Source organism: Calidris pugnax, unplaced genomic scaffold (assembly GCF_001431845.1).
Source record: "Calidris pugnax isolate Ruff unplaced genomic scaffold, ASM143184v1 scaffold13, whole genome shotgun sequence".
NCBI classification, from domain to species: Eukaryota; Metazoa; Chordata; class Aves; order Charadriiformes; family Scolopacidae; genus Calidris; species Calidris pugnax.
Window position 1 is genome coordinate 8,729,312 of NW_015090810.1, and position 25,825 is coordinate 8,755,136.

The 25,825-nt window shown below is 38.5% G+C and overlaps 1 protein-coding gene across 4 annotated transcripts in view; it reads left to right on the forward strand.

Moving 5' to 3' along the window:
- The window catches only part of TEX10 (testis expressed 10), a 54,426-nt gene that overhangs the window by 21,521 nt on the left and 7,080 nt on the right, over positions 1-25,825 (forward strand). For all 4 annotated transcript variants that reach the window (XM_014938482.1, XM_014938483.1, XM_014938485.1 and 1 more), the window contains 3 exons: positions 644-821; positions 15,615-15,703; positions 16,912-17,045. In XM_014938482.1, coding sequence (XP_014793968.1) covers positions 644-821; positions 15,615-15,703; positions 16,912-17,045 — 401 coding nt within the window. The remainder of the gene's footprint in view (positions 1-643; positions 822-15,614; positions 15,704-16,911; positions 17,046-25,825) is intronic.

A 25,825-nucleotide genomic window follows, 5' to 3' on the forward strand; every position in this document is an offset into this window, starting at 1 on the left:
GAGATTGGTTCAAGTCCCTTACAATGAATGTTAAAATGCATTATGTGTGCTACTTCCTAGTCACTACGAAAAAGATTAAAATCACAGAATAGGGTTTGGAAGGGGCCTCTGGAGGTCATCTAGTCGTGCTCCCCTGTTAGAGCAGGCTGGGCAGTAATGCAGGCAGGTTTTGAGTATCTCCAAGAGAAGGTGACTCCACAGGGTCTCTGGGCAGCCCCTTCCAGTGCTGTCACCCTTGAAGTAAAAAAGTTTTTCCTCAGTTTGAGATGGAACCTGTGTACTACCTTGTATCCTTAGTTCCAAGTTAGCAGGATTTTAACCTGAAAGACAAGAAACTTCAATTTTTGTGTAATCTTCTTTTGGTAGTATTACTTCTCCTTGGGTTTGGGTTTTTTTTGTTGGTTTGGTTTGGTTTTTTTCACCTCTTTGTGTTAGCTATATTGTCACTCCTTCAGGAAGTGCTGTAGCCTCTTAACTAAATAAAAGCAGCTGGAAAGAGCGGGTTCCCAGCAGGATTGTTTCAATGTGTTTGCATGAGGTGCTTTATGCTGCAGAACGGTTAAAAAAAGCGCCAACGTTTTCTGTGTGTTTTTACCGGGCGGTGGGGGTGCGAGGGTGTTGATGGCCTGTCCTGTGCCCTTAGATCCGCTAGAAGGCGCCCTGGTGCTGCTGCCGGCGGAGGCCCAGCGGCGGCTGGTGCAGCTGGTGTACTTCCTGCCCTGCCTGCCCGCCAGCCTGCTGGCCTGCCTCAGCCGCTGCTGCATCATGGGCAGGATGTCCTCCGACCTGGCCGCCACCCTCATCGGGATACTCCACATGAGGTAACCGGCACCTTACTTGGCTCTTTTGTTGGTTTGGTTTTGTTTTGTTTTAAAAAAAAAGTGAACACTTACTCATTAAGCGTGAACTGTGTTACTGGTCTGCACAGTTGAGGGAGCTGGCATCACGAAAAATGTTCATGCTTCCATCAAACTGTACTTCTGACCTTTCACTTCAACTCTGTCTTTACTCTGACCAATTTTTCTCCAGTGCTCGATAACAAAATCAGCACCACTGAATAGTTTGGGTTGGAAGGGATCTGTAAAGATCATCTGCTCCACCCCACCTGCAGTGAGCAGGGGCATCTTCAACTCCATCAGGTTGCTCAGAGCCCCATCCAACCTGACCTTGGATGTCTCCGGGGATGAGGTGTGTACCACCGCTCTGGGCAAACTGTTCCAGTGTTTCACCACCCTCATTGTAAAAAAAATTCTTCCTTATATCTACTCTAAATCTGCCTTCTTTTACTTTAAAGCCATTAGCCCTTGTCCTGTTGCAACAGGCCCTGCTAAAAAATCTGTCCCCCTTTAAGTGCTGAAAGGCCTTACAGTTACCTGTAAGGCGATGTGGTATTGAGCACCCTTTACCCAGAATATTATCATTGGTAGTCTTTGTTCTGTCACTGATTGCAGATTTCCTTGTACATACTTTCACCTGACACAGTTTGCAGTGAAAAATAACCAATCAGTGTGTATTCTCGTGTTCTGCTTTCTTCCAGATATTTAAAACTCATTTTTCATATAATTGCCACACTTGAATAGCCAAATCATAGTTGCTAGGGAAGTGTCTTGCTAGAAATTATTCATGCTCTTGGGGTTTTTTTTTTTTTTTTTGTCTTAGCCTGAAAGAGGGTAAGTTTACCTGTAAAGTCAGGGATTTCACAAGGATGTTTTGCTTTGCTGCTTCTGGAAAAAATATACTTGCTTTTCTCCGTTGCTCAATAAGCAACGAATTAAGCTTGTATGAATTATGCTTACAATTATTTTTTTCTTAATGCTTTTTGGAAGTTAGACTTTTTAAAATTAAAATATGACACAACACAATGTACTGTCAAGTACAGAACCGTTCATGTTAACGTGTATAACATGAATAAGGTGACTAAGATATGAAGTGGTGGTGATGAAACTTATAATATGTTGTATGTAATGTATTGTTACTATAAAAATTAAGTTTTGTCTAGTTATGGGAAGGTGGACCTCAAATTTTCTTAAAAAAAATTTGTTACCAAATAGTAAGAATTCACTAGCAAACTGTAACTGAATCAAATGTAGTCATAAGCTCTAAGGTGGTTATTTTGTTAGTAGATCTTATTAGATTTTCAACGTGGGATATTTTTACAGTAATAGTATAACTGTTTTCTAAAAAACATCAGAAGGCTGCAGATGGGCTGTGGGCATTTGGTCCTTGTGGCAGAAGATGCAAGAGGCAGCCGAAAGGTGGTGTTCTTACCAAAAGTAGGTTACATCTTGACACAAGAGACAGAGGAGCAACTTTTCATTTTTCAAATGTGCAAAGACAGTCTTTTGATTTTAACTTATGTAATTTGGAACATATATTGTTCTTTATCTACCCAAGAAGTCAGCCTGAAATAACTAGATGAGAAAAAATTAATGACATAGTTATTCTAGTGCAGTTTCTTATATTGATAATCCCTAATAGTTCTCCTTTCTGGAAGGTTACAAGTTTTGATGAAACTTGGAAAAGAGATACTACTCTTGGCTGAGCGTTATTTTATTTTGATAAGGCTGTTCCCACTTCATTGAGAGGATTCAGCTTTAAAACCAGAAACGTGATCGGCTTTCTTTAGCAACATGTCTGAAAATGATGCAAGTCCTCGGAAAGACTGAAACACATCTTTTATACACAAAATGAATGCAACAGCATTGAAAATACTTTCTCACCTCTATAATCAACTTAAAAATTTGTAGTTTAAATTTTAAAGGGCTTATTAATGACACTTTATAATCTGTGGCTCAGCTTCTTAATATATAGGTGAAATCAATTTTGTAAAAACCTTTTTTTTCTTATTGTCACAATCATAGATATTTTATCATAAAAGGTTCATCCTAGGATGCCTTAAAGAATTAGAGAACCGAGATGGCATCAGAAATGTTAGTGGCGGCTGATGGGGATGTTCAAAAAAACCACCACCTTTGTCACTTAAGCATACAAGGACAGGAAGATTAAATAGCAATATTAACTTCTCAAGAACAGAAGAGGTTATATAGTTTTCCTTTGGAAAAGAAGTTGTAAGGAAACAGTAGTAGGTTTTCTAGATCTGAACTTTAGTTGGGTTTTATGAGCTTCACCCCCTGTTACTGCTCACATAATACATAAACTAATTTTCCAGCTCTTATCATCAGAAAAGCCAAGCTGGAGTATTGTGTCCAGTTCTGTGGCTTGCTTTTAGATGATGATGTGGATGAACTGGATTGAGTTTGAAGGAGAACAATCAGAATGATAGTCTGTAAATTGTGATAATGGGGAATGACCGACAAATTGGCATTGTTAGGCAAATAAGGCTGGGAAGGAGGGGGAAACCATGTGTGTAAAAGACCGTTGAAAAGGAATGGGAGAATACCATTTTAGCAGGATTAGAAATATAGACCTTAAAAGTCAGAAAAAATAGAAAGGGGCATAAATATACTTCACTGGAGATACCTAAAATCAAATTGGACAGCATTGTGTCATGGATGGCAGGGGGTAAAGCCTTGAAGTAGAGGGAGTAGGTAACTTCTGGTAATCATTGACAGCTCTTGTGATGCTTGGAGTTAAACATGCACATTTCTGAAGTGAATAGCACTATACCAAAATGTATATCATGTTACAGTTCTGTGCCACAGTCTGGTTCATGAGACACTTCCTGCAGTTAAAGATCATGATAGGTTTGCATAGAGAAGCTGATAGGAATCAGTTCATCGGGACACATAATTTGAGTAAAACAGATGTTGTCAGTAGATGGCACTGTTTTTCTTCCAGTACATTCATGTCCTATTTGGTAAGGGGGGAGTTTTTATATATGTCTTTTCTTCTAAGCCACCTGCTTATCTGTCATGCTTTAAATAGATTGCATTCAGTAGCATCAGAGGCTTACTGCTGTACTTGTTAATTGTTTTTGTTTTCTTTAAAAGCCTTTATTTTTGCATTATTCTTGACTAGCAAAGCATGTATGTTTTAACGTGCATCTGAGAATGCACATACATACCCAAGTATATTTGCCAGGGAGAAGCTACGTTAAGGTGGATTTGATGAGAGTACATATGGATGATAAAAAGACTGTTACAGTTATTCCAGGAACAATCATTATAAACTCAGGAAACTCATAGCTTTTTTTCTATGTGTGTAAGCTATAAAAGTAGATAATAAATGTGTCCAGATGGTTTAAACCACAACTCTGTAATGGTATCAGGCTGTAACACTAAATTATAATTACTCTGTGTTAACTTTTAGAATTTTTGTTGATTAGAAATGAGTTTTGAAGACATTCAATAGTTTTCACGTCTTATTTTTGCCATGGTGAAACGAAAAGCCTGGTGGTCTGCAGGAGCCCGTTAAGTGAGCCACGATGGGCTCCATGTGCTGAAAATGATGATGATGTTGACAGTGTTTCCAGATATATAATGGGAAGGTTCCTGAGCCTGGGAGGGTGATTATCTATACTGTTAAATTATTAGAATAGTTCCTGTCGTGCTTTTGGTCTATATTCACTAAAGCTTTAGAGATAGCATAGGCCAAGGACCATTCTGAAAAGAAAGCTGAAATGCAGCCAGCCCATTTTGGATGCTGGAGTGAACGTGGCCAAATTTATGCTAACTGGTCTGTGCCAAGGAACAGACGTGGATGCTGTTTGGGCCACTGGGACAGCCACGCTGGTGAGTTTTGGGTGAAACTGAGGGACAGAAGGTATTGTCTTGACTTAATTTCCCTTCATTTTTTTTCACCAAAATTTTCTCACTGAAAGGGTTATCAGACATTGGAATGGGCTGCCCAGGGAGGTGGTTGAGGCACCATCCCTGGAGGTGTAGTGCTGGGAGATATAGTTTAGTGATGGTGTTGCTTTTTGTTTGTTGTGTGGGTGTTTATTTTTCTGAAAATTAGGTTGACGGTTGGACAAGATGATCTTAAAGGTCCCTTCCAACCTAGAAGATTCTGTGATTCTGTCATTCTCCACTGCCTGCCTTGTGCCCACTGTATGGGACCTGGGATGTAAGTAACTTCAAGAAAAGCACTCAGGTGGGGTTTTGAGAGGTGGAAGTGTGCCAGGGTTTTGGGGTATAAATCTTTCTCCCCACTCCTGTTTATACACAAACAGGCGAGGAAAAGTATGGAGCAACATGAGCGAATGACTTCAGACTGAGACAAATGAGAGGTAGTGGCTCCTCGAAAGGAGATGAGTTCTCTGAGTTGTCCTCTGATGAGCTTAAATTTATAGAGACAAATAGGAAGGTGTGGGAAGTAATTTAGGAAGTCTTTGCATCGAATCCACTGGCTGGATTTTTCTGTGCTGCTTAGATTGATGTACTGAGATGAACCATTTGTCTTGATGCAGTGTGCAGTATTTCTAAAAGAATTAACTTCAATATCTACTTTTAATTCATTATTTATTTGAATAACTGGTAAATACTCAACACTTTGCTGCTAATTAAGGATGAATGGTTAAATTGTTCGATAGGAATAGGTAGCATTTGGCATGAGTGGACTTCCGGATTTGAAATTTCAGTCTTAGTTTCATCTTGATGGTGGAGTTCTGGTGATTCCTTGAGAATGTGGATATGGACAGGTAGACAGTTCTCTCAAAGAAGTGAAGAAATGTAATCGTTGATGGTCTAGTTGGGATTAAGGTAATAAACTGTAGCAGAATTATAGGTAGAGCTGGAAAGAATTTTGGGTGCCCACTCTGTGCCTACTTTCTACATTTGTGGGGCTGATGGGCTACTTTAGACTGCTTTTTAAAGGACTAGTGAGGCATATGCTTATTTTTTTGAGTACTTTTTGGAAGACTGGCTTTGAGGCACATCTTTTTGTCAACTATGGAAGCGTATTAAATATTGTAAGCTCACCTTTATGTATTATATGGTAGATTGTCTTGGTTGTCTGACAAAAGGGAGGTCTGCTGTTTACACACCAAAATCTGTACTGTAACAGTTGCAGAGGAACACCATTTGTCGCATTTGTTAGGCTCAGTGTTTTGTTTGCTACTTCTTAGTGACTTTGTGGTGATTGAATAGCAGATATTCTTGCAAACAGACTTCTCTTTGTCTCCTTCCCTTTTGTATGAGGTAGGGTATTTAAGGTGATTGATATATAATCTGAGAATTTACTGTGATGTATTCTATGAAATACGGATTAAGAAATGCAGGTTATGAGATTGTGATCAAAGGTATGAACTAGGAAGTTAGATTGACTTTATGGGAAAAGGTCTTAACATGTCTTGAGGTGCAAATAAAACCTATTCAGTGTAATTATATAAATGCTATTTTTTATGTGCCTTTATTCAATGTAATTACATAAAAGTATTTTATTTATGTGCCTCATTTATGCATAATAGTTATGATTTTTTTAAGAATTTTTTATCTGTTGAAACAGTGTCTGGAAATTATTTCACTGTAACAGAGAATTGGACAGATAATATTTCACTGCCAAGATAAAAAACAATGGAAGTTAATTTATGGCATTTCTCTCTTGAAGTAGAATGTCCATAAATGAGATTTCCAATGGCTTCAGCCATTTCTTATTCTTGTGGGGCTCTTTCCCTGCTGGGGTCTTGCAAAGAGTTGTTGTTTCTGTTGCTGTAAGAAAGGAGAAGGGTGAGGACCATATAAATAAAAGTTGAGTGCTCTCTCCCAGTGAGACATAAATTGTGTGGGTGTTCCTAGTCCTAGGTTTGAGATAACTCTGGGGGTAACTTGCATTCTGTTTGTCGTAGCTGTAAATGGACTCTTTCCTTAAGAGGTAGTGCCTTTAAGATATCCTGTTGCTTTCCAGACGATAGTGAGGGAGCTCAGCTGGCGTCTCATCAAGCAGCCGGGCATGCTTGTCGTTGGTTCCTGCTAACCTCAGCAATCTGGTGTTTAGAAAGAACTGGGATGGACATTTTAATGTCTGTTTGGTGTAAGGTGTAAAATTCTGTCTCTCCGAATATATTATCCAGAAGTGTTTTAGGGTCATAATAGAGTTTAAAGTTTTCTATAGATATTTCCTTTTTAAGTAAATACTACTTTACTTAGTCACCCTAGTTACGCGGTCCACAACCTTTGACCGGTATAGCTTGAGGAGGCACTGCGAGAATGCAAAATGTAGGTAACAAAGACCCTGTATACTACTTCATTAAAGACTTATTGAATGCATTATTGCAGAGAAGAAAAACATTATAATCCCAAAAAGTATTTGCAAGCTGGAGAGGATACTGTAACTCATTATTGTGAATAACAACACTGATAGAGCAATAGAATACAGTAATTCTCATACAAATGAAGTATAGAAAATATTTCAGAAGAGTATATTTTTTTTTTAAAAGGAAAACACAAAATTTAAATTTTACCAAAATAAGCTAAGTTGTTCTTAAAAAACAAAAACCAAACCAAAATCCACTTTCAAGTCGTTGCAGTACGTGGAAAGTCAACTCAGTAGACACTGGGTGAAGAAGTTGAAAAGCGTACAGATACAGGAAGGTGTAGTAATTATGAATGGGTTGCAAAGAAAGATGTAAGAATAGTAAGGTCTGTGTTCACTGCGAAATGCCTTTTCTGGCTACGTTTTTGTACCTCTCAATTTAGAAACAAAAAATGAAGAAGGAAAGTATTAAAAAGGTAACAAAACCACTTAAGGCAGTATTGAATATAAACTAAAGAGTGTGCTTTCAAAATATTGGCATTTGCCTGACTGGGTGCCACTGAGGATGAAGGGTAAAAGCTTTCTGCAAGATCACAAAGGATCCACAGTTCTGGAGGATCAGATCTCAGGGTGGGTTACAGCCACATCTGGTCAGCAAATTTCCTTTTCCTTCTTTGCTGTTGTGTAAAGGTCTAGGAGAGGGGACTTGGGAGGGGGGAAAAAGACTAAGCTTGTGTTTTGGGACACAACTCTCTAAATTTTTCCCCAGGTGGCTGTTTGTTGTTTGATATTCCTAACTGAGGGGAAAAGAATTATCTTACTCCACTTAAAATTGCACCAGTCAGTAAATGCCGTTTGCTCATTAGCGAATGCTTCTTCTGATTTGTGCTCTCATTTAGAATGTGTAAGCAGTTCTTTTCTCCAGACAACCCTTGCAACTATGGAGCAAATGAGTAGTTGACAGGCTTACTTTTAACAATGCAAAGCTCAAATTGTTGTTTTCTTAAAATAGGGTTCCTATTTTTCCCCAAATCCCTGGTAATTCCTTGCAGATGTTTGTTGCATTTTACCACATCTTCAAATGAAAACACTTGATCCTTCAAAAGAGATAATGAAAGTTAAAATAAAAAAACCTCACGCTAACTAACCATTGCCTACGTATGGTAACCGGTTAGAGGAAAAGGAAGATAAAAACTCTTCACTTGTTCTCAGAGTTTATGTTCAGGACCTACGCTACCTGGAGCTAAGTCGATGTGAATGTTGAGATAGGTGTAGGGTTGGAAAAGTGTTCAAAGATTCATTTTTTATTTTTTATTTAATTTTAAAAAAATTTTTTTTTTACACTTTTTTTTAAAAACTATTTTAACATCAATTTGGCAATCTTAGTTTCCTATGTCTTCAACAACTGGTATGAAAATTGAGAGTGCTGATCCTCATTAACAATGTAACATGGAACTGATTTAATTAAGTTGATGTGGGAGCCTGAGTTTGTACTTCATTGCAGTTGCATTTCAATTTGACAGAAATTATTTTTCATTAAAGTTAAACAGGAATAAACTATGCCAAAGCTGAGATAAATATTGGCATGGGACTTTAGTGTTTTAAGAGAACATATTTTACAGTAGTGCAAGTACATGCCTACACTGGGGGAAAATCATCTATATTTTTCTTCCACAGAGGTACAATAGTCCTAGTGTAGTACTTGCATGTGGTTATGCTTCTTCCAGTGTATGTTGTTGTTTATACACACACAGTTCCTGACAATGAGAACATGGGAGTGTTTGGGATGTATTGTAACGTCCTTGCTTGGAATAGCTAATTCCATAATTGTTCCATTAGCTCATATTTGACAGGTGTTTTTACATGTAAGCACCATTTAAAATGGTTGTCAGCACTGTGGCTCATTACACAGCTAGGTGTCTGTGTAAAACATGAGACATTCCTAACAATCCTGAGGTTGTTAGGCTGGAAGACCTATCTGTCCATTGTTGTCCTCGCGCGGTTTTATTCAGCAGAGCAGTGTTTCTGGGCTCAGATGGTGACCCCTGAGCAGGGCACTGAGGAATTTTAATGGAGTCCTCTTAGCTTTAGAGAGGGATACTGCAGTATCTCTGTGAAAGTCTCCTACCCTGATGACTACTGATCAATAGCTGAACAGTTCTGTCTTGATAGATAAACTCTCTGGGCTGATATTAGGCTCACTGTGTTGAGAGGTCATAGATGGCACAGGCCATAAAAATAGGAAGGAAATAGGAAAGAAAAAGGAAACCTTTTCTTTACCCCCTTCCTGTGGATCACTAAAAACTTTTTCTCAACAGAGTGCCTGGTTGATCACAGTAGAAGATTCGCAGTTGAAAAGGAATATTGTCCTACACGTCTGTGGTCCTGGGTTGTGTAGGAACTCAGCATTCAGTTTCATGCAGTGGAAACAATTTCTTTATTATCCTTGGTTGCAGTGTGATTATTCCAGCTATTGTGGTAGAACCACTTTACTCTCCTTCTTGTATTTCCAAGGCCTTAACTGATCTCCTGGATAGGCAAAAAGAGCTGCTCAGTTCTATCCTGATGATACAGAGTGTGCATCTGGAAGGTGGTGGTGTGTCATCTTTAGACTGTAGATAGATTAGCTGACTGAATAGCTTTGGCAAGGGGAAAAAAAAGGGTATATGTGATGAGCTACATGCTGCTATACTAAGTACTTTGGTATACTAAATAATGTAAATGTTGTTAGTGGACTTGGTCATCTCTCTGGGTTGTTCCTCAGTATGCTTTACAGCCCAGTCTCCAGCACAGATCTCATGAACCTCTGGTGATGTCTCTCTTCCGCTGTATGAGCTGATCAGTTAGTTCTATCCACCATTTCCTACCTTTAAACCAATTATCTCTTGATGTAAGGACCTCTGTTCCTACACTGTGGCTGCCTATTTTTCTGCAATTCTTCCTCCTATATATTATATGGTCTTCCATATTCATGTGCACCTCCCCCTTCAGAAGATTTCTAAGAGATATGTAAGGCAAAATTTTTGTTTTTTATTTCAGTAACCATTCTCTTTGTTCCCAAGAATGATGTAGGTATTCATGTGTCAGCTAATTTTAGTCATCATTATGGTGCGTATTAATTTGCCTAGTGCAAGTATTAAAGTTACAAACCTTATTTATGTGCAGCTTATTTTTAAAAACAAACAAACAAGCAAACCCAAAAAACATTGTCACATTTGCCACTCCACAGCCTGTAGTGTCAGGGAAGTTCTCAGATGGCAAGTTGTTCACAACTGCTAGTAGTTCAGTTCATCCTTGCCTTCCCTTGGAGCTCCTGGTGAATGCCATCTCATCCTGGTAATTCCCTTCTGGTTTCTTGGGTTCCATAATCTGTTGTGCAGCTGCTTGAAGTTAAAACAGGTCTTCTTGGAGAGTTGTTCTGGGATAGGAACCAGCACAGTTTGTTCTCTGATGATCACAGGTGGGCAGAATTCCTGTAGCTTCTCTTCTGTAGCCTTATCTTGCCAGGGTGCTGTTCTCATGCACTGGTTGTCTGCTGGATTGTACAGAATCCTGGGAAGTTTTCTGCTCCTGATGTGTTTGAAGGACAATTTATTACTAGTATGTCGGTGGTTAAAGCACTTCCTGAGGATGCAGAAAATCTAGGTTCACTGCCTTCATCTGAAGGGGAGGTTGATTTCTTATTTCCTAATATAGTGCCTTAGTCATTGAACTATTTTGAGGAGGTATACTTAATTTAATAATATAAAAATAAATGATATTAATTTTATTAAATTTTCACTGAGCTGAGGCCTGGAATGCAGTTGGTTATTTTCAGGAAATGAGTGAATCAGCTGGTGGCTATGCCTATGAATATTTAAATGTTTTGTTTGGAACAGAAGCATCAGTGGAAGAAATAGAGGGGAAACTCCTTTTAGAATGATTTTATAATCTAGAGTTAAAGGAACAGTTGAGTCACCTTTAAATCTGTGATCAATGGTTGATCAAATACATTTAAAATGGGATCACGTACCATACTCTATGTTAAGTTAGGTTTCTCAGGCTGTTCTGTTGCAAATGTTTAAATAATTCTGTAAAGCTTCAGAAACACCCTGCACTAGAATATTCGGTCATGGTGGTGGAAAAGCTCTCCTGGAGGGTGAAAGCATTGGATTTTATTTTGCTTGAACAGAAACCCCAGGCCCTTGAGGACTCACTTCTTGAGTTCTGTAACCCTCACATTTATGAACAAAAGGTGATAGTATCAATGCCTCAGAAGAACTGTGAATCTTGCATTTGCTCTTCCTTGTTGTGCTTTAAAAATATGTGAAGACTGATCTTTGCACTTTTTTGAATTTTATTACTAGACAGAAAAAACCCCAAACCAAATTCTAAGCAGAAACGTGCCAGGCTTGATAGTTGCATTGCTGTCTGAGTTGGGAGTTTGAGCAGTGGTTTTACAGGAGAGCAAATGAAAGGATAGTTTCTAAAATGACTGCAGTGAGGTTCATCAGAGTTCTTCTACCAGAGACCTCTTAAATTACCCAGTGACTCCTTATGACTACATAAGTCAAAACCAGCTCCTTAAACCTGAACCAGCAATCAATTGGTAGCTAGTTTAGGTCAGGAAGCACAAAGATAATAGTTGAAAACGATACACAAAGATAATGGTTGAGAAATAACACGTGCAAAAACTGCAGTTGTTTTATTTTACAACTATGTGATGTAGCCCAACCTGAAAATAACAGTGTGAACAGAAGTAGCAAGGTCTGGCTGGAGTTAAAAGTTAGCGGCAAGTGATAAAAGGAATGCATTGCACAATTGCTGTGACTGAGAAATATTTGCTATGCTAATGACAAGAGAAGCAGTGATTTTTAAGTTAATTAGATTCAGCTTTTCTTTCAATACTATTTGGTGTACAGAGCAAGTTACCTAAAGGTGCAATTCTAAGCCTCGGTAGACAGGTTCTCGTGAAGAGCAGGTAACCTTTTGGAAATTACAATACGTAATTCATCGTAGTTAATGTGGGTTTGGACTAGCTGACTGGAGAGGTCTCACTCATATGCAATTTGATAACAGGTTCCCACTGTCAGTAAAAATTTATTCAAAAAAGGAAGTTATAATATGATTATTACCTCTTTTCCACCTATAAATAATTTTTTTGAGTTAAATGCCTAACATGTAATTTACTAGCATCTTGAAAACATATTTTAAGTGCACAGTTTTTTGATTATCCATGCTAATGTTAATATATCAAACTAAGATACTTGCAATAATTTTTAATGTGTTTGTAGTATACCAACATCTGTTCTAGAATTAAATTTTTGTTCTGTGTTCTGTATTTTATTTCTGATTTCTTTTAACGCAAACCTCAAAATTGAGCAGCTTTAACTGCATTGTAGTCCTTCGGGTTCTAAGATGATTGAGGTATTGAGAGCTGGTTAGACTTGTATTTAAACAAACAATTTGTTATGATTGCATTTGTGAGATCCTTATCTAGTCTTTGATTACATGATCTCGTGTTATTTTTCCATCCCGCATTGTATGCTGAGTGTATCATGCTGACTGGAGGAGTGTTTACATAAAGTTATGCTTTGTCCCTGTTGTTTCAGTAGAAAGCTCCATGTTTTTTCTATTGTGTTATGTCTCACTTGGAAAACAAAGTGATCCCCCCCTGCCATGGGACTTTGTGTTGTGCTCAAGTATTTTCACAGCTGTAGGGGAAGAGGAGGTGATATTTTTCCCAACTTCTGAGATGAGGAACAGAGGCAAGGAAAAAGTGGAACATACAAGTGCCTGCTAAGTCTAGGAATTGAGCATGAAACACTTAAGAACTGATTTTTCATAATATTTAGCATTTTCTATCTTGAAAGAAAAGGATTGACTGTTTTTATATAGGCAATAGCTTTGACTTCTAAAAAATGTAAACTGCAACTAAATTTCGGGATCTTGATTTTATGTGTGCATGTCTCACTGTAGCTCTGCTTGGAGATGAGTCTTAAAACCATTTTGTAGCTCTGCCATGGGTTTGGGTCTTACGCTGCCTCCATGGTCCTGGGGCAGAACAGCAGCGATTTTCTGCTTCCTCTTGTGTCTACATCGGTGAGAGCTTGCCATGCTGTTAAGGTGCTTAAAATGCTTGTCCTGGGTTTTTTTTGAGTGTGCAGATAGTCAGATGTGGGTAGAAAAACAAAACCTCTGAACTCTTGGAAAAATTTCCAGCCATTTAGCATTAAACTTCAGAATCTTTTTTTTGTGTTCAGGGATCTGCTGAACCTATTGCAGTTTGTGTGTTTGCTGGCCTGAAGTGAATCTGAGTTTTTGTTCAGGCTTTTCTGGAGTTAGTCTAAAATTCTTAACATCCGCTGATTCCATTATGAGGAATTTGACACATCTGCTAATTGTTTCATGGAAAAATATTTTTATATTTTATTATTTTAAACCAGGTTCAGACTAGCTTTGTCATGGAAGTCCCTACTCCCTGAATTCTTACCACAAGCTCTGTTCTCTGTCTTCCCGCCCAAGATTTTTTAATTTTCACATTTCCCTGATTCCCTTTGCAGCTTGTCATCTGATGTATCTCTTCCAACCTCTTGCATTCCCACCACTTTGCTCAGTGATTGTATCACAGTTTGAATTTCTGTGTCCTGAATCTCTCTTCATGTTCCCCAATGCTTACTTTCGGTATAATGAGTGACCTCACGTCTGACTTGAGGTCCCTCTGCATTGGATTCAGTGAGCTTCTTCTCCCTACACTGAGCAGGACATGGACTTCATTCTCTCTTTTAGTATATGGATCTAATATTTGTGGGAATATTCACCTTATGTAGAATCTGTGGGGAGACAGATCTCTTGCTGATTTAGTTGAGTATGAGTGAAATCTCTCTGCTGTAATGAATCAGACTAGGACCTCCTTGGAAGATTCTCCTAGGAGAAGATTACTGACCATTGCCAAAGCGTGTTTGTCTCAGGAGAAATCACTGTTGGCAGGCAAATGGCAGCCTTACACATGAAAAGAGATTGAGAGACCACAGGTAAAGAAAAAGAAGCAGTGAGCCAGGCCTCTGATGAGGAGTGAAGGCTTCCTAGGAACTAGAAAGGACCACGTAGAGCTGTCTGCACTGCAAAGTCACCTGAAATGTGCTTGGAAATAAGGATTTGCCATTAAGGATAGAACGTGAAGTGGGAGCTTTATTTGATAAAGCCTTTCTTTGTTGTCTCTCACCTAGATGTGATCTTCTTTTCTTCCCCCTCTCCCCCTTAGAATTAATTATCTTACATAGTAGTCTAATTAAATCCTGATCTTCTTTAGTTTAAAGAAATTCTGAAATCCCCTTTTTTCCTTTCTCTGTGAGTAGCTCCAGACAGGTGCATTTTTTAGCTGTCATTTTTGTGGATGCTGAAATATTGTGGATGAATTTTCATGGGGTGGCAAAAAAAAAGTATTCCAAACTTGATACTTTTGTCCCCAAAACATGGAGCTGTAAAAAATTTATGAAAAAAAATTATTAAAAGCTTTCCAGAATTTTGTTAGCCATGAGATAAGCCATTTTTGCCTGTTAGTGGAGAGAATTAGGAAAAAGGTGATCTGAGCCATAGATCCATAGGAGCAAAGATCCGTAGTGCGCAGTGCCAAGAGCAGCATACAAGTAAACTTGAATAATATGCATTTTTGCACAATGTGGTGTAGATCTGAGCTGCAGCCTTTTGAGGAAAGCAGGTGTGAGATGTACTTGTTCCCAGCTCCTGGCTTTCTCTCTTCTGCACCGATACATGGGTAAGACACTACTATTAGGTGGTCAGTGGTGACTCTTGGCTCTGAGTTTCCACAAGCACATACGGCTTCTAATTTGAAAAACGAATATAGGCTGGTGCTCCTCTTCTTACAAATTGCCCCTAAAAAGGGAAGTGTCAGGCAGCTTTGATAACAGGTTTGCTCCTGTCTTTGCATATTGTTCCTTTTTGTCTTCTAAATCTCCAAGCAAGTTTTTAATTTAGTTCTGTGTTTAATAGCTTTAGCTACTCTATAATAGATGCTGAGACTGCTCTTAAATGGGATCTGTTGTTCATGTGAAGAGCTGTATTAAAAGCAGTGGACATAATGAAAAATACAGCCCAGCTTTGTAATAAATGAATTTTACCAAATAAGGGAAATAAAAGTAATTTAATTTAATTTACTGTGTGTTGGCTGTCGTCACTATATTAAAGGTTATACCAGTATTTATGAAAAGTAGCTATCTCAGTAATTTAATCAACTTAACAACTTGGGCCCATGCGGGGGTACAAAGTTCAATATCACTTGTCTTGAAAAGAGCAGGTTCTGGTTTTGAAGCTATTTAAAATGCTATTTTAACAACAGCAGTTAGAACCAGGAATGCTAAAATTAACAATTTAGTCATACTAATTGATTGTATTGTGCAGGTAGGTTGTGAATTCTTAATTATGTGGTTTTTAATAAACTATCTGCTATTGGTTTTGTGTAGATCATCCTTTGCAGGCTGGAAGTGCCAAGTGCAGGATAATTCAGTGAATGATGTGGACTATTTCAGCTTCTTGTTTTCAACCCTTATAGGTAATCCATGTGAATGTCATAATTCAGAATTAACAAAATGAAATTTGTTTTGATAGTCAATTACTAGATTTAATTTAGAATAAATTGTGTAGTAAGTACTTCCTGAAAGTAATTGTAACCTTATTACATATTTTTGATACGAGATACCCTTTTTTTCTCTTGATCTGATTTTGTTTGACACCCTATTTTTACACTTTGCCATTTGGGCTGAATATTTGCATACATTTTCTTCATTCTAGCAACTTTCTTTGGAAAGTATGAGGAAAACCTAAATTCAGCGTATGACATGAACAAGAATTTTTTTTCTAGATTTAAGTAATGTCTTTTATTGGCTCCTAACAATGTAAATGAGTGCCTCTGGGATTTCCTGTGGACATGCTTACGCTATTAAAAACATTCCATCAGAATTAAGTAATCAAAGTACGTTGAAGTAAGCTGCCCAAGGTCAGCATGCGAGCAGAATTACTTCTGCTACTATATTCTTACTCAGTTATAAAAATAGTTGTATTCTGTGATGATGCAACTTCTAGAAATGACAGTGGTTAAAACAGCATAATATTACTGAGAAATACCTTCCAGTACTTTGTCCTGTGGTAAAAAAAGTGCCTTTTCTTCATCACCTCAGTCATTCATAATGTTCAACTATTTAGCTGTCACATCTTACCTGTTTTTCCTAAAACAGTGGAGAGAGAGCAGTTCTGCTAATGGAGAAAACAAAAGCAAACCCCAAGTGACTCTCTTGGAGCATGAATCCTGTTTTACTAAAACATGTAATAACTGGCTAGAAATCATTTGCCAAAACTTTTTTTATGTTTGTTTTAATCCTGAGGTTATGTTAGAAGGTAACTGGGTTATTGTGAGCACATGGTGAACTGTCTCGCATTATACATGTTTTTTTTAATTATTTTTCAAAGATACATATGTTGAAAATAGCAGCATGACATGGGCCTCTCACGGTGTGTTTTTTTTTTTATACCGTGTCACTGTTTTAAGTGGATATGCTAATAATTTTTCAAATATTTTTGTTTTCTTTCAGAAGTCAGAATTTGTATTTTGATACACTTAATTTAAAATAACAAGCAAGGGCTTTTAACGAAAAAATGTTATGGAGGCATAATTTAAAAGATGGTTTTTGTCAATGATGGTGTTGAAATAGAGCAGTGCTTGGCTTGTTTCGTGATACTGTTGTACTGCTTCTTTTTCTCTAGGGTTTTCAAGAAAGGAGTTGACTGATCTCCAGGGCATTAGAGGAAAACCACACATTAGCCAGACACAGCTTTCACCTGTCCGTCTTTACCTAACTGATCTGGACCAGTTTTTACACCACTGGGCTGTGACAGAGGTAATACATCAACACTAATTCTAAATGACAGCATAGAAACTCCGAGTGCTCTCCATTCCTTTTCTGCAGATGCCTAAATCTTGTTGTGAGTTGAGTTGAAAAAGGAATGAAAATACAATAGCTGTCAAACTAGCTAATATTTTTCTATAACCATTAGATAATGTTTTGAAGGAAACTGCTTTAAAAGGTGAGCGTTCAGACACATAGTATGCAAAACTGCTCATAGAAAAAATGGATGGAAGCTTGGCGGAAAATTCTTAAACACTAATAAGATTAAGACTAGCAATATGTTTTGGCTTTCAAAAATAAATTAATTGTAAAAATAGTAATTATGAAGAGTTTTCTTTGAGAGTAAATTCCACTGTTAATTAAAAAGCACTTGCATTAAATGAGATTTTAACTTGGAAGTAATATCAAGTTGGCATTAGTGGTTATTTAGAATAACTTCTGGTGCTTATTTAATCAAAATTTACTGGGATTAGAAACTTCGCTGTGAATTCAGTTCCTGCTTGTAAGATTCCAAGTACCAAAAGCTTAGTTTTATTGCTGGTTCTAAAGGGATCTGAGCCACCAGATTTTATTCAGAACAGGTGCACATTAGTCTTCATTCTGGCTCAACTCTTTTTATTGCTTAGCCCACCATAAACCACTGCAAGGTGTGAAACCATGTTTTAATGACATGCTAATTTGACAGTATTTATGAAATCTCTGTCATGAATACAGAAAGAGTGTAACAGAAGTTATTAGGTGTAGGATTTGTTCAGGGTTTTCATGGCAGTCTTTTTTTGTTTCAGGAAAGCAATATACTAGATTTTGCCTTTCTAATTCATAAATCTTAAGTGGTAATCTACTGAAACCAATGACAGTCCAAGGCATATGTTGCATGTGTGCTATTATGTATTAAAAAGTATTTTAAGTAAAGATTTTTGTTTGGCTCCGTGACTGATACACATGTTTAGATGTCCTGCTTTCAGTCAGTTGGCCTGTGAAGCAGCTAAATTTTCTAATTTGTGTTGCTTTGCCTCTTCTGGGCAGTAATGAAGTCTTTTTTTCACCAAAACTCCTTTCTCCAGTATTGAAAGATTAGAAAGCTTTCTCTCCCTGACCTGTCTGGAACTCTTCCTCTGTGAATGCACCGGAGGGATTGTTTCTCAAAGAGCTAGCATAATCTGAAGGATTTATATAAACTTTACCTGTTTCTGAAAATGCCACCTCTTGGGTCTTCTCCTTCCTCTTTTTGCTTCTCTTTCACCAGTCTGAGTTGGTTGAGAAAACCACAATACAATGATTTTCACTTAGGGGCAGTGAAGTAGTTAAATTGTCGGTAGCTTTGCTTGTGCTTTCGGTTCCTGGTTGTAAGTTTTATTTACTTCTCCTCCCACAATCTTTTCAGTGTTTTGATATCATCAAGGAGAGTCAGTATGTTCAGAAACTTGAGACTTGCTTTTATTAAAGTACCTTTTCTTGGGAAAGATACAATATGTTCTCTCAGGTTCTCAGAAGTGGATGGCAGTCATTAAGTAAAGAGCTGGATATCCTTGGTTAGTAATGAAAGAGGATTTGGACATCCAATGGAGCATTGCACTACTTCTGCAGTTACGTGTCAGCCAGAAGCCTTTTCTGGAGACTTAAGTTATGAAAGAGAGAATAGGAACAAAAATCCCATACATCAAAAATCTGTGTGTCACCTTCTAGACCCACCTCATTTTGACTCTTAACCAAAGGGAGTTCTGAACTGCTGCTTACAACTCTGAGCTTTCCTCATAAGCATGTTCCTGACTGGGGAGAGAAAATTTCTAGTGAACTGGATTATATCAGATACACAGAGGATGTGATCAGGAAGAGTCAGCAAGGATTTACGAAGGCTGCCAGCAAATCATGAGGCTCTTCCAGGGTGTCTGGAAAGACAATATCATATGATGGCTCTGTGTGCATTGAGTTTGAGGGAGATAGGTTTGGAGACCACTTTCTTCCAAGCTGACTTAGTTCAAGGTGTCACACAATTTTAGAATCAAAATATTTTTAGTGTGACAGGCAATTACTTACATAAACAAGTGCCATTGGAATTAATAAAACCCATCTTGAATTAGTCACACTTTTGGTGGAACTGAGTAGAGCGGCACAGCTTCTGAATCTGTCATGCTTTCACTTGCTGAATAAGGAAGTTTATGGTGATGCTGCAATGTTAAGCAAAATATTTGTAGTAATTAAAAATACCTGGTAAGTGAGAACAACCCTCCATTGGCTGCAGAACAGGCAGCATTCAGGCCTCAACTTTATGTTAAGAATTGTTCATTTAAAAGAGAAAATAAATAAGGATCCAATGGATTTGACAGCCTGGTTTGCTATGAATAAATGAGACTAGTGATGAGATTATTAGTCTATCCATCCTCCTATTCCACCACTAGTTTGGTCTAAACCATTGGCTAGGTTTTGGCTCCCTGCTAAAAGAATAAAGTTGCGAGTACTAGATGCCTGTAAGTTTTATGAAAATAAGCAGGTGGAAGAGGAAAAAACTCTAGATTAGCACAAGGCAGTTTCTAACTGGGTTTCTGTATCCTGCTTGGCAGCAGCCAGCTGGCCAGCCTGTACCCGCATCGCTCTGCACCAGGCTCAGCAGGTGCCATCGCTTGGTCCGTGAGGGTGTCAGGGGGTTGTGAGGCAGGAGCAGCTGGGGTTACAGCGCTGAAGAAACAGAAGGGCAAGGGATGAAGGGTCCCAGGCGTGAATCCGTAGGAGGCCACAGCTTGTTGGCTTTATTGCTCGCTGCTCAACTTCATTTTCAAATCCAGACACAGGCAATCCCACATTTCTGTCGCTAGCTTGTTGTACTATATAGCGGGTGGAATGTGTTTGTAATGGTAATGAACTGTAAGAGCAAATTTAATGTATAATGTAGCATGTCAGAGATGTGGAAGAAAAGGTGTGTCTCTGGAGAAAGAGCAAGTTGTGCAAAAGACAAGAAGAAATTGTGGCATTTTCACATGGCAGTTTGGACTTTGGGAGTGCTAATATGACCCAGTGCAGTTGGTAGCAAGTGGCTAACTGTAATTGGTGAAAAGGCCAAACAAAGGCACTTCTGCTTCTAATGTTTTTAAGTCATTTATAACATTCTTTTAAGTCATTTATAACAAAACTGTTTTGAGATGGATACTGTTCGTAACTTCTTTTTGTCTAGAGAGTGGTAATTGGTATATTGGAAATCTGAAGCCATGTTAATTTTTTGCGGAAGCTTTTTAGGTAATGGTGATTTTCACTTAAGGAGCAATGCTTAAGAAAATTGTCCCTTTAAATGCCATTTTGTGTTGCTGTAAAGGTTAATCTTCATATTTTGTCTAAAAGATGTGTTAAATGTGGAAACCTTAGTTCCTTTTCTGGCGCAACTCCTACTTAAAATGACTTCTGCCTTATTAAAGCCAATTATTTAAAATCATACCCCTGTAGCTGAAATAGATGGGGCTTCAGAATAAATGGTTGCAGCCTGAGGGAAGAGCCTTCAGTCTTTGTTCATTTTAACTGTGCCCATAGTGTTTGTCGGTAATATTGTTCACTCCCCTGTAATTGAATTGCTCTGCCAGTATCAAATGAAATAGCGCCAACAGGAATGAAACAGTTTAACAAGGTAACCATGTATACATGATAATTTCTGTTGTTGTAATATTTGGTGTTTGACACTTGAGCATTTTGGAGGGGGAAAGCGAATGGTAATTCAGAAGTTCTGCTCGAAGTCAAGATTTTAGGGTTATATTGAGCACATAACTGACTTGAAGAAATAAAATGGTCAATAAAATGCTTAAAATGTTTGAGAGAAGGTTAAGGAAGGTCTCCTGCTTTAAAATTCAAAAACCTTGGGGTGCATATAATTTAATAAACCAATGTGTGTCAAAACCAGAGATGTCTCAGAAGTGGAGTTGGGAAATCTGCATCTGCACTAATCTGCTATGGAAAAATTACAATGAATCATTTAAGACAGTATGTAAATTAAAAGTCCTGCAAGGATGTTTGTCTTGAGAAGTAAATGTTGGTATCGCAGTGCTGAAGCTTAACTTTAAGCAGATTAACACTTTAAAAAGACACTGTTTTTTTAAAATGAAGAGTTTAAGTCCCTGTAAGATTTCAACTTGTGGTCTTTACTGAGATTTCCAGATTAGAGTTACACTGGGGAGAAAAAGCAACTGAGGCTAAATAATATCCCTTCTGAACTAGAAATAGGCTATAATTTTTAGCCTCTTTAAGGAGAATAAAAAAACCTCTGTATAAGCCCATTAGTGTTTGTAAAACTACATTGCAGCCAGGTTTAATGTTTGGAAATGAAAATAATGGGTTTTTTTCTTGAACAGTAAAGCAAATTCCAAAGAAAGAAAGGAGAAATTACATAAATAAATATAATACCTCCTAAAATGAATAAAGCTCTTTTTCAAAGGTGTCTTCCATAATTTTTGGGGGATATAAAGCTTACAACTTAAAAAAAAAAACCAAACCAAAACAGAAACAAAACAACAGAACACCACTACCAAAAACCCCTAATAAAACCCAAACACAAACCACCAGTCGAACCCAAACACCAAAACACAACCCCCCCCCCAAAACACAAACTTGGTCATTAGGCCAGTGCTCCCTTGTGCCAGCATATTATACTTCTAGCTTATCTTGTGACATGTATAGTTGAGAACTCACATGTTTCTGCATATAACTACTGTGAATTAACATCTCCACATTTATTGTACATTATGCTATAAATTCACATAGAATCATAGAATGGTCCAGGCCGGAAGGGACCTCCCCGCAGTCAGCAGGGATACATCCTGGTTTGTGATATCTCAACCAAATTTGCTTCAAGAGACAGGCTTTGTGGGACAAGAGCTAGTTTTTTAAGCGTACAGTTGTGTGTGTCTTCAAGTCCTTTTGTTTGGGAAGGGGGCTGGCAGCTGAGTTTGGAGATGTACATTAGATGTTCCTTTGGCCTTCCTGCACGTCATCTGACAGGGAGGCATCCATGAGAAGGGGGAATCATCCATGGTGACATTTTATAGCTGTGAGAAAGTAGGAGAGGTGGAAAGAAGGGCTGCTTATGGCTGCAAGAGGATGAAACAAAAGCTCCTTGGGTAGCAAAGCTATTTCAAGGTGTCTTTTCATCGGATTTTGTTACTAAGATGGCTCTGAGAACCAAACCTGTGCTGTTTTTCAGGTACAGCTTCGTCTAATCCTACATAGCTATTCAGCATAAAACCTGGTTTTGCTGACAAAATAACAGTATTTTCAGAAATAGCCATCACCTGGTGAGACAGTAGGATTGTTTCTAGCTCATAGTTCTCTGCCTCCTGGCACCAAATCTTGCTGGTACCCACATTTAAACATGTGATCAAACCGTTGCACAGGAGGTGAGCTGTGGTGATTGTCACTCAGGTATTTGTGTCCAGTGGCAAATTAAGATGACTTCACTTGGTTTAGTTGACTCTTAATATAGGTTTGCCATCAGACTGCCTGCCACAGCCAGGGAGTCTGCAGACAGGCAGTCACCACACATCAACAGATGCAAGATGTGTCTGTATGTTCCAGTTATCCTGTTTCTGAGCCAGCAATTGGACATTAACTGTGTTTCATAATCCTTCTAAGTCTTTGGAAGTATGTACTCTATCAAGATGCACGACACAATGCATGTTCTAAAGCATTTCAAGTTCCTGGATTCCTGTTTTGCTTCCCCAAATGTAAAATTAGCCCCATTGTGTTTCGGGTTTTTTTTCCCTTGTTGCCCACCAATGTAATATTCTCTTGCAGACTCCATTCCTTCTTTTTGGCTTTTTCTTTTTTTAACCTAGGTTTTGGTTTGGTTTATTGTGATTGTGTAGGGGTTTCATGTGGGGGTTGGGGGTTTTTGTGCTGTTTTTTTCTTTTTTTTTTTTCTGGAGTCACTGAATCAGGAATACCTTTCACATCCGCCCCTGTGAGCTTAGCCAAGGCAGATGAACAAAGATCTCTTGTTGTACGCGGCTTTCTCAACAACTCAGGGCACTGTTAATATTGCCCTGTCAAATCAATTTATTTCAGAAAGAGAAGCAGCACCTGTCAAGGGAGTACACTGTCTGATATGCTGGGTGCTTCGGGGGAAGCTGGCCAAGCTTCAGACGACAAGCTTCATTGCCTGCCCCATCACCTGAAAACTTCTCGTTTTCCGCGCTCTGCAGTAACATGTTATACTGGAGAGAGTCCTGCTCAAAACAGTCATTCCACAAGGGCTTGGGAATTGGCTGCAGAACAGCCTGTTACATTTTAGTTACCCGTGTTGGAGGTGGATGTCGATGTGAATTGAAAAATAGATTTTAAAGTTCACATTAGGATATAGTGTCTGGTGTGTGCCAACTTTCTTTTTCAATAAAATCACTTCTCTTGGTGTCTGAACTGTCTTTGGTCAGACTCCACAGAGTGGATCGCTGAAATACTTCATCCATTATCTTGCCTGTTTGCTTTGTTGCTCTCTGTGCTCACGCTTGCGTGTGTCTTCAGAGGAAGACGAGTATTTTTCTTTGAAAAAGAGTGCTTTGCAACATAATTAAGTTTGAAATAATATGCAGGTTTTCCCTGAAGTGTTCCTGATAAAATACTTCCCTTGAAGCTCTTTGACTCAGGATTCTATCACGTTATGGAAAGTGAGTGATTTAGGGAGTGGAAAAAGTTAAATAATGAACAAAGCGTTACTCTTGGTTCATCATTTGTCTGTGTTTCTGTTGGAACTGGGCTTCCTTGGATCCTCCCAACTCTGCATTTTGGAGTTGAGAGCATCTTACAGATAAGAAATATTAAACAGAGGGATTCCTCTGATTGTGCATTAAAGCCATGAAAAGCCTGTTTCAGATTGGATGAAGAGTCAGTCAGGTTGGCTGTCGGCAGCAAAAATGCTTTTAACTCATCCAGTTGAAGAGCAGAGGAAAATACTCCATGGTGTCAGGATCTCCAAAAAAGCCCGGGGAGTGCTCCTGGGCTGCCTACCCAGTCCGTCTGTCTGTCTGTTTCTTTGTGTGTGTGTTTTTCTCATTTTAGCTGGCTGCTGTTGGAGTATAATCTTCAGTAGGGCAGGCAGGGAGGCCTGAGTAGTAACGATTTTCAGAAGCACTAGTAGGGAACCTGCTGCTCTACTCGTGTGGCTTGTGAGTGTGACAGGTAGTAGGACTCATTTGATCAATAAGGCTTGGTTTGGAAAATCTGCCAGTGGATTATGGAGCCTGTAGTATTTGCTGCATAATGCTAACAGATATCCCCATATTTATTCAAGTGGCCATTCAAATAAAATTTTAAAAACCCACAAACCCCAGAAACCCAACCTCTAAACCAAACCAGCTATAAAGTACTTATCTCAGAAAGATCTAAACCCTCCCTATGATCAGAAATGCTTGTTCTCTGTCCATTCACTTCAGTAATACTCTGAAACAAAACTACTCTGGCTTTGGTCCAAAACCAATCTGTGAATGCGCCAAAAATGTGATAAATGCTAATCAAATGAAAAATAATGAATCAGCTGTGACATTTTATTATGGAAATTAAACATCATGCAAACCCTTGCCTAAGGAAAAGAAATTGTCAGGAAAAATACTAATTTTCATGTGATAATTAAGTTTTCTTTGCTTTTCATTTTCGTGTCTAATAACGTTTCAGTTTCACTTTTTAGAACATGCATTTGTTATGAAAGCCATTTCAAGCAGGATTTAATTTATGGAATTGAAAAGGATTGCCACTCCCACTTCATCGTAGGACAATAGAACTGCTTGTAGGGAATGGTGGTGCTATTTTGGGGGTCAGAAAGACCTTTAAGGTTGAAAAACGAACTTGCCAGTGCACTTTACAACAACTCTTCCAAACAAGTGTGCTGCCCTTCAGTGGCGTGATGCCCCTTTTGCTTGCCAATTCTGGAAGAGTCTTGAGTGTTGGTGAATTGTACCTGTTCGGAAAAGCTCTTACAACTTGTCATCTCAGGGAGAACCTCAGAGGACTGGCAGGCCTGTTCTGAGGGCGTATTCCAAAGGGTGAAATATTAATAGTGGTTTTATTAATAATGAAACCTTGGTTTGCTGGGTGGACCTCATGAGGCATGTATTGAATTAGAAGGGATCTCTCTGGCATACTGTGTCTAATGTCACGTGCTCACAAGCATATGGCATAGCCCACTTGTGAACTTCTGTGCTGTGTCTTATGAGCAACAAATGTCTCTTGCGTTTCCCCTTTCATGAACATTCTTCCTAATTTCCATCTCATCTGTGTTCCTAGCCAGCTATGACCATCTTTACTTTTTGTTGCTGTTTGGTTATATTTCTCTTCCTGCAGTCGTTTTCACCTCTTTGTTGTATTTATAAGTGACAATAATATCCCTTCTCAGGTATAGTGTTGCCAGTCTGGGCAGGTGAACTTCTTTCCATTGACACACGTAAGGCGGGATCTCTAGTCTTTGTGCAATTTTTCTGTGCCCCTTCAGTTTGAATTTAGCTTTCTTGAAAGTGAGTGACTCCTATTTTGCATAGAAATAGTCTAAATAAGGTCTTAAGGAGTAGTATTAAACAGTCAGTCAGTACTCAGTCTTAATGCTTCTGTTGTGATTATCTTTATTTTTCCATCCTAAACTGATATTTGCCTGTTTCATGGTAGTATGACAGCCACCTTGTAGTCAGTTGTTATGCACAGAATTTTCTCCTCATTCCTGTTAAAAACTCCTAGTTGCATGCAGACGTTTTTATTAGTCTCCAAGAGCACGACCCGCCACTTGTGTTTCACTGTGTTTTTTCTGTAGCTGT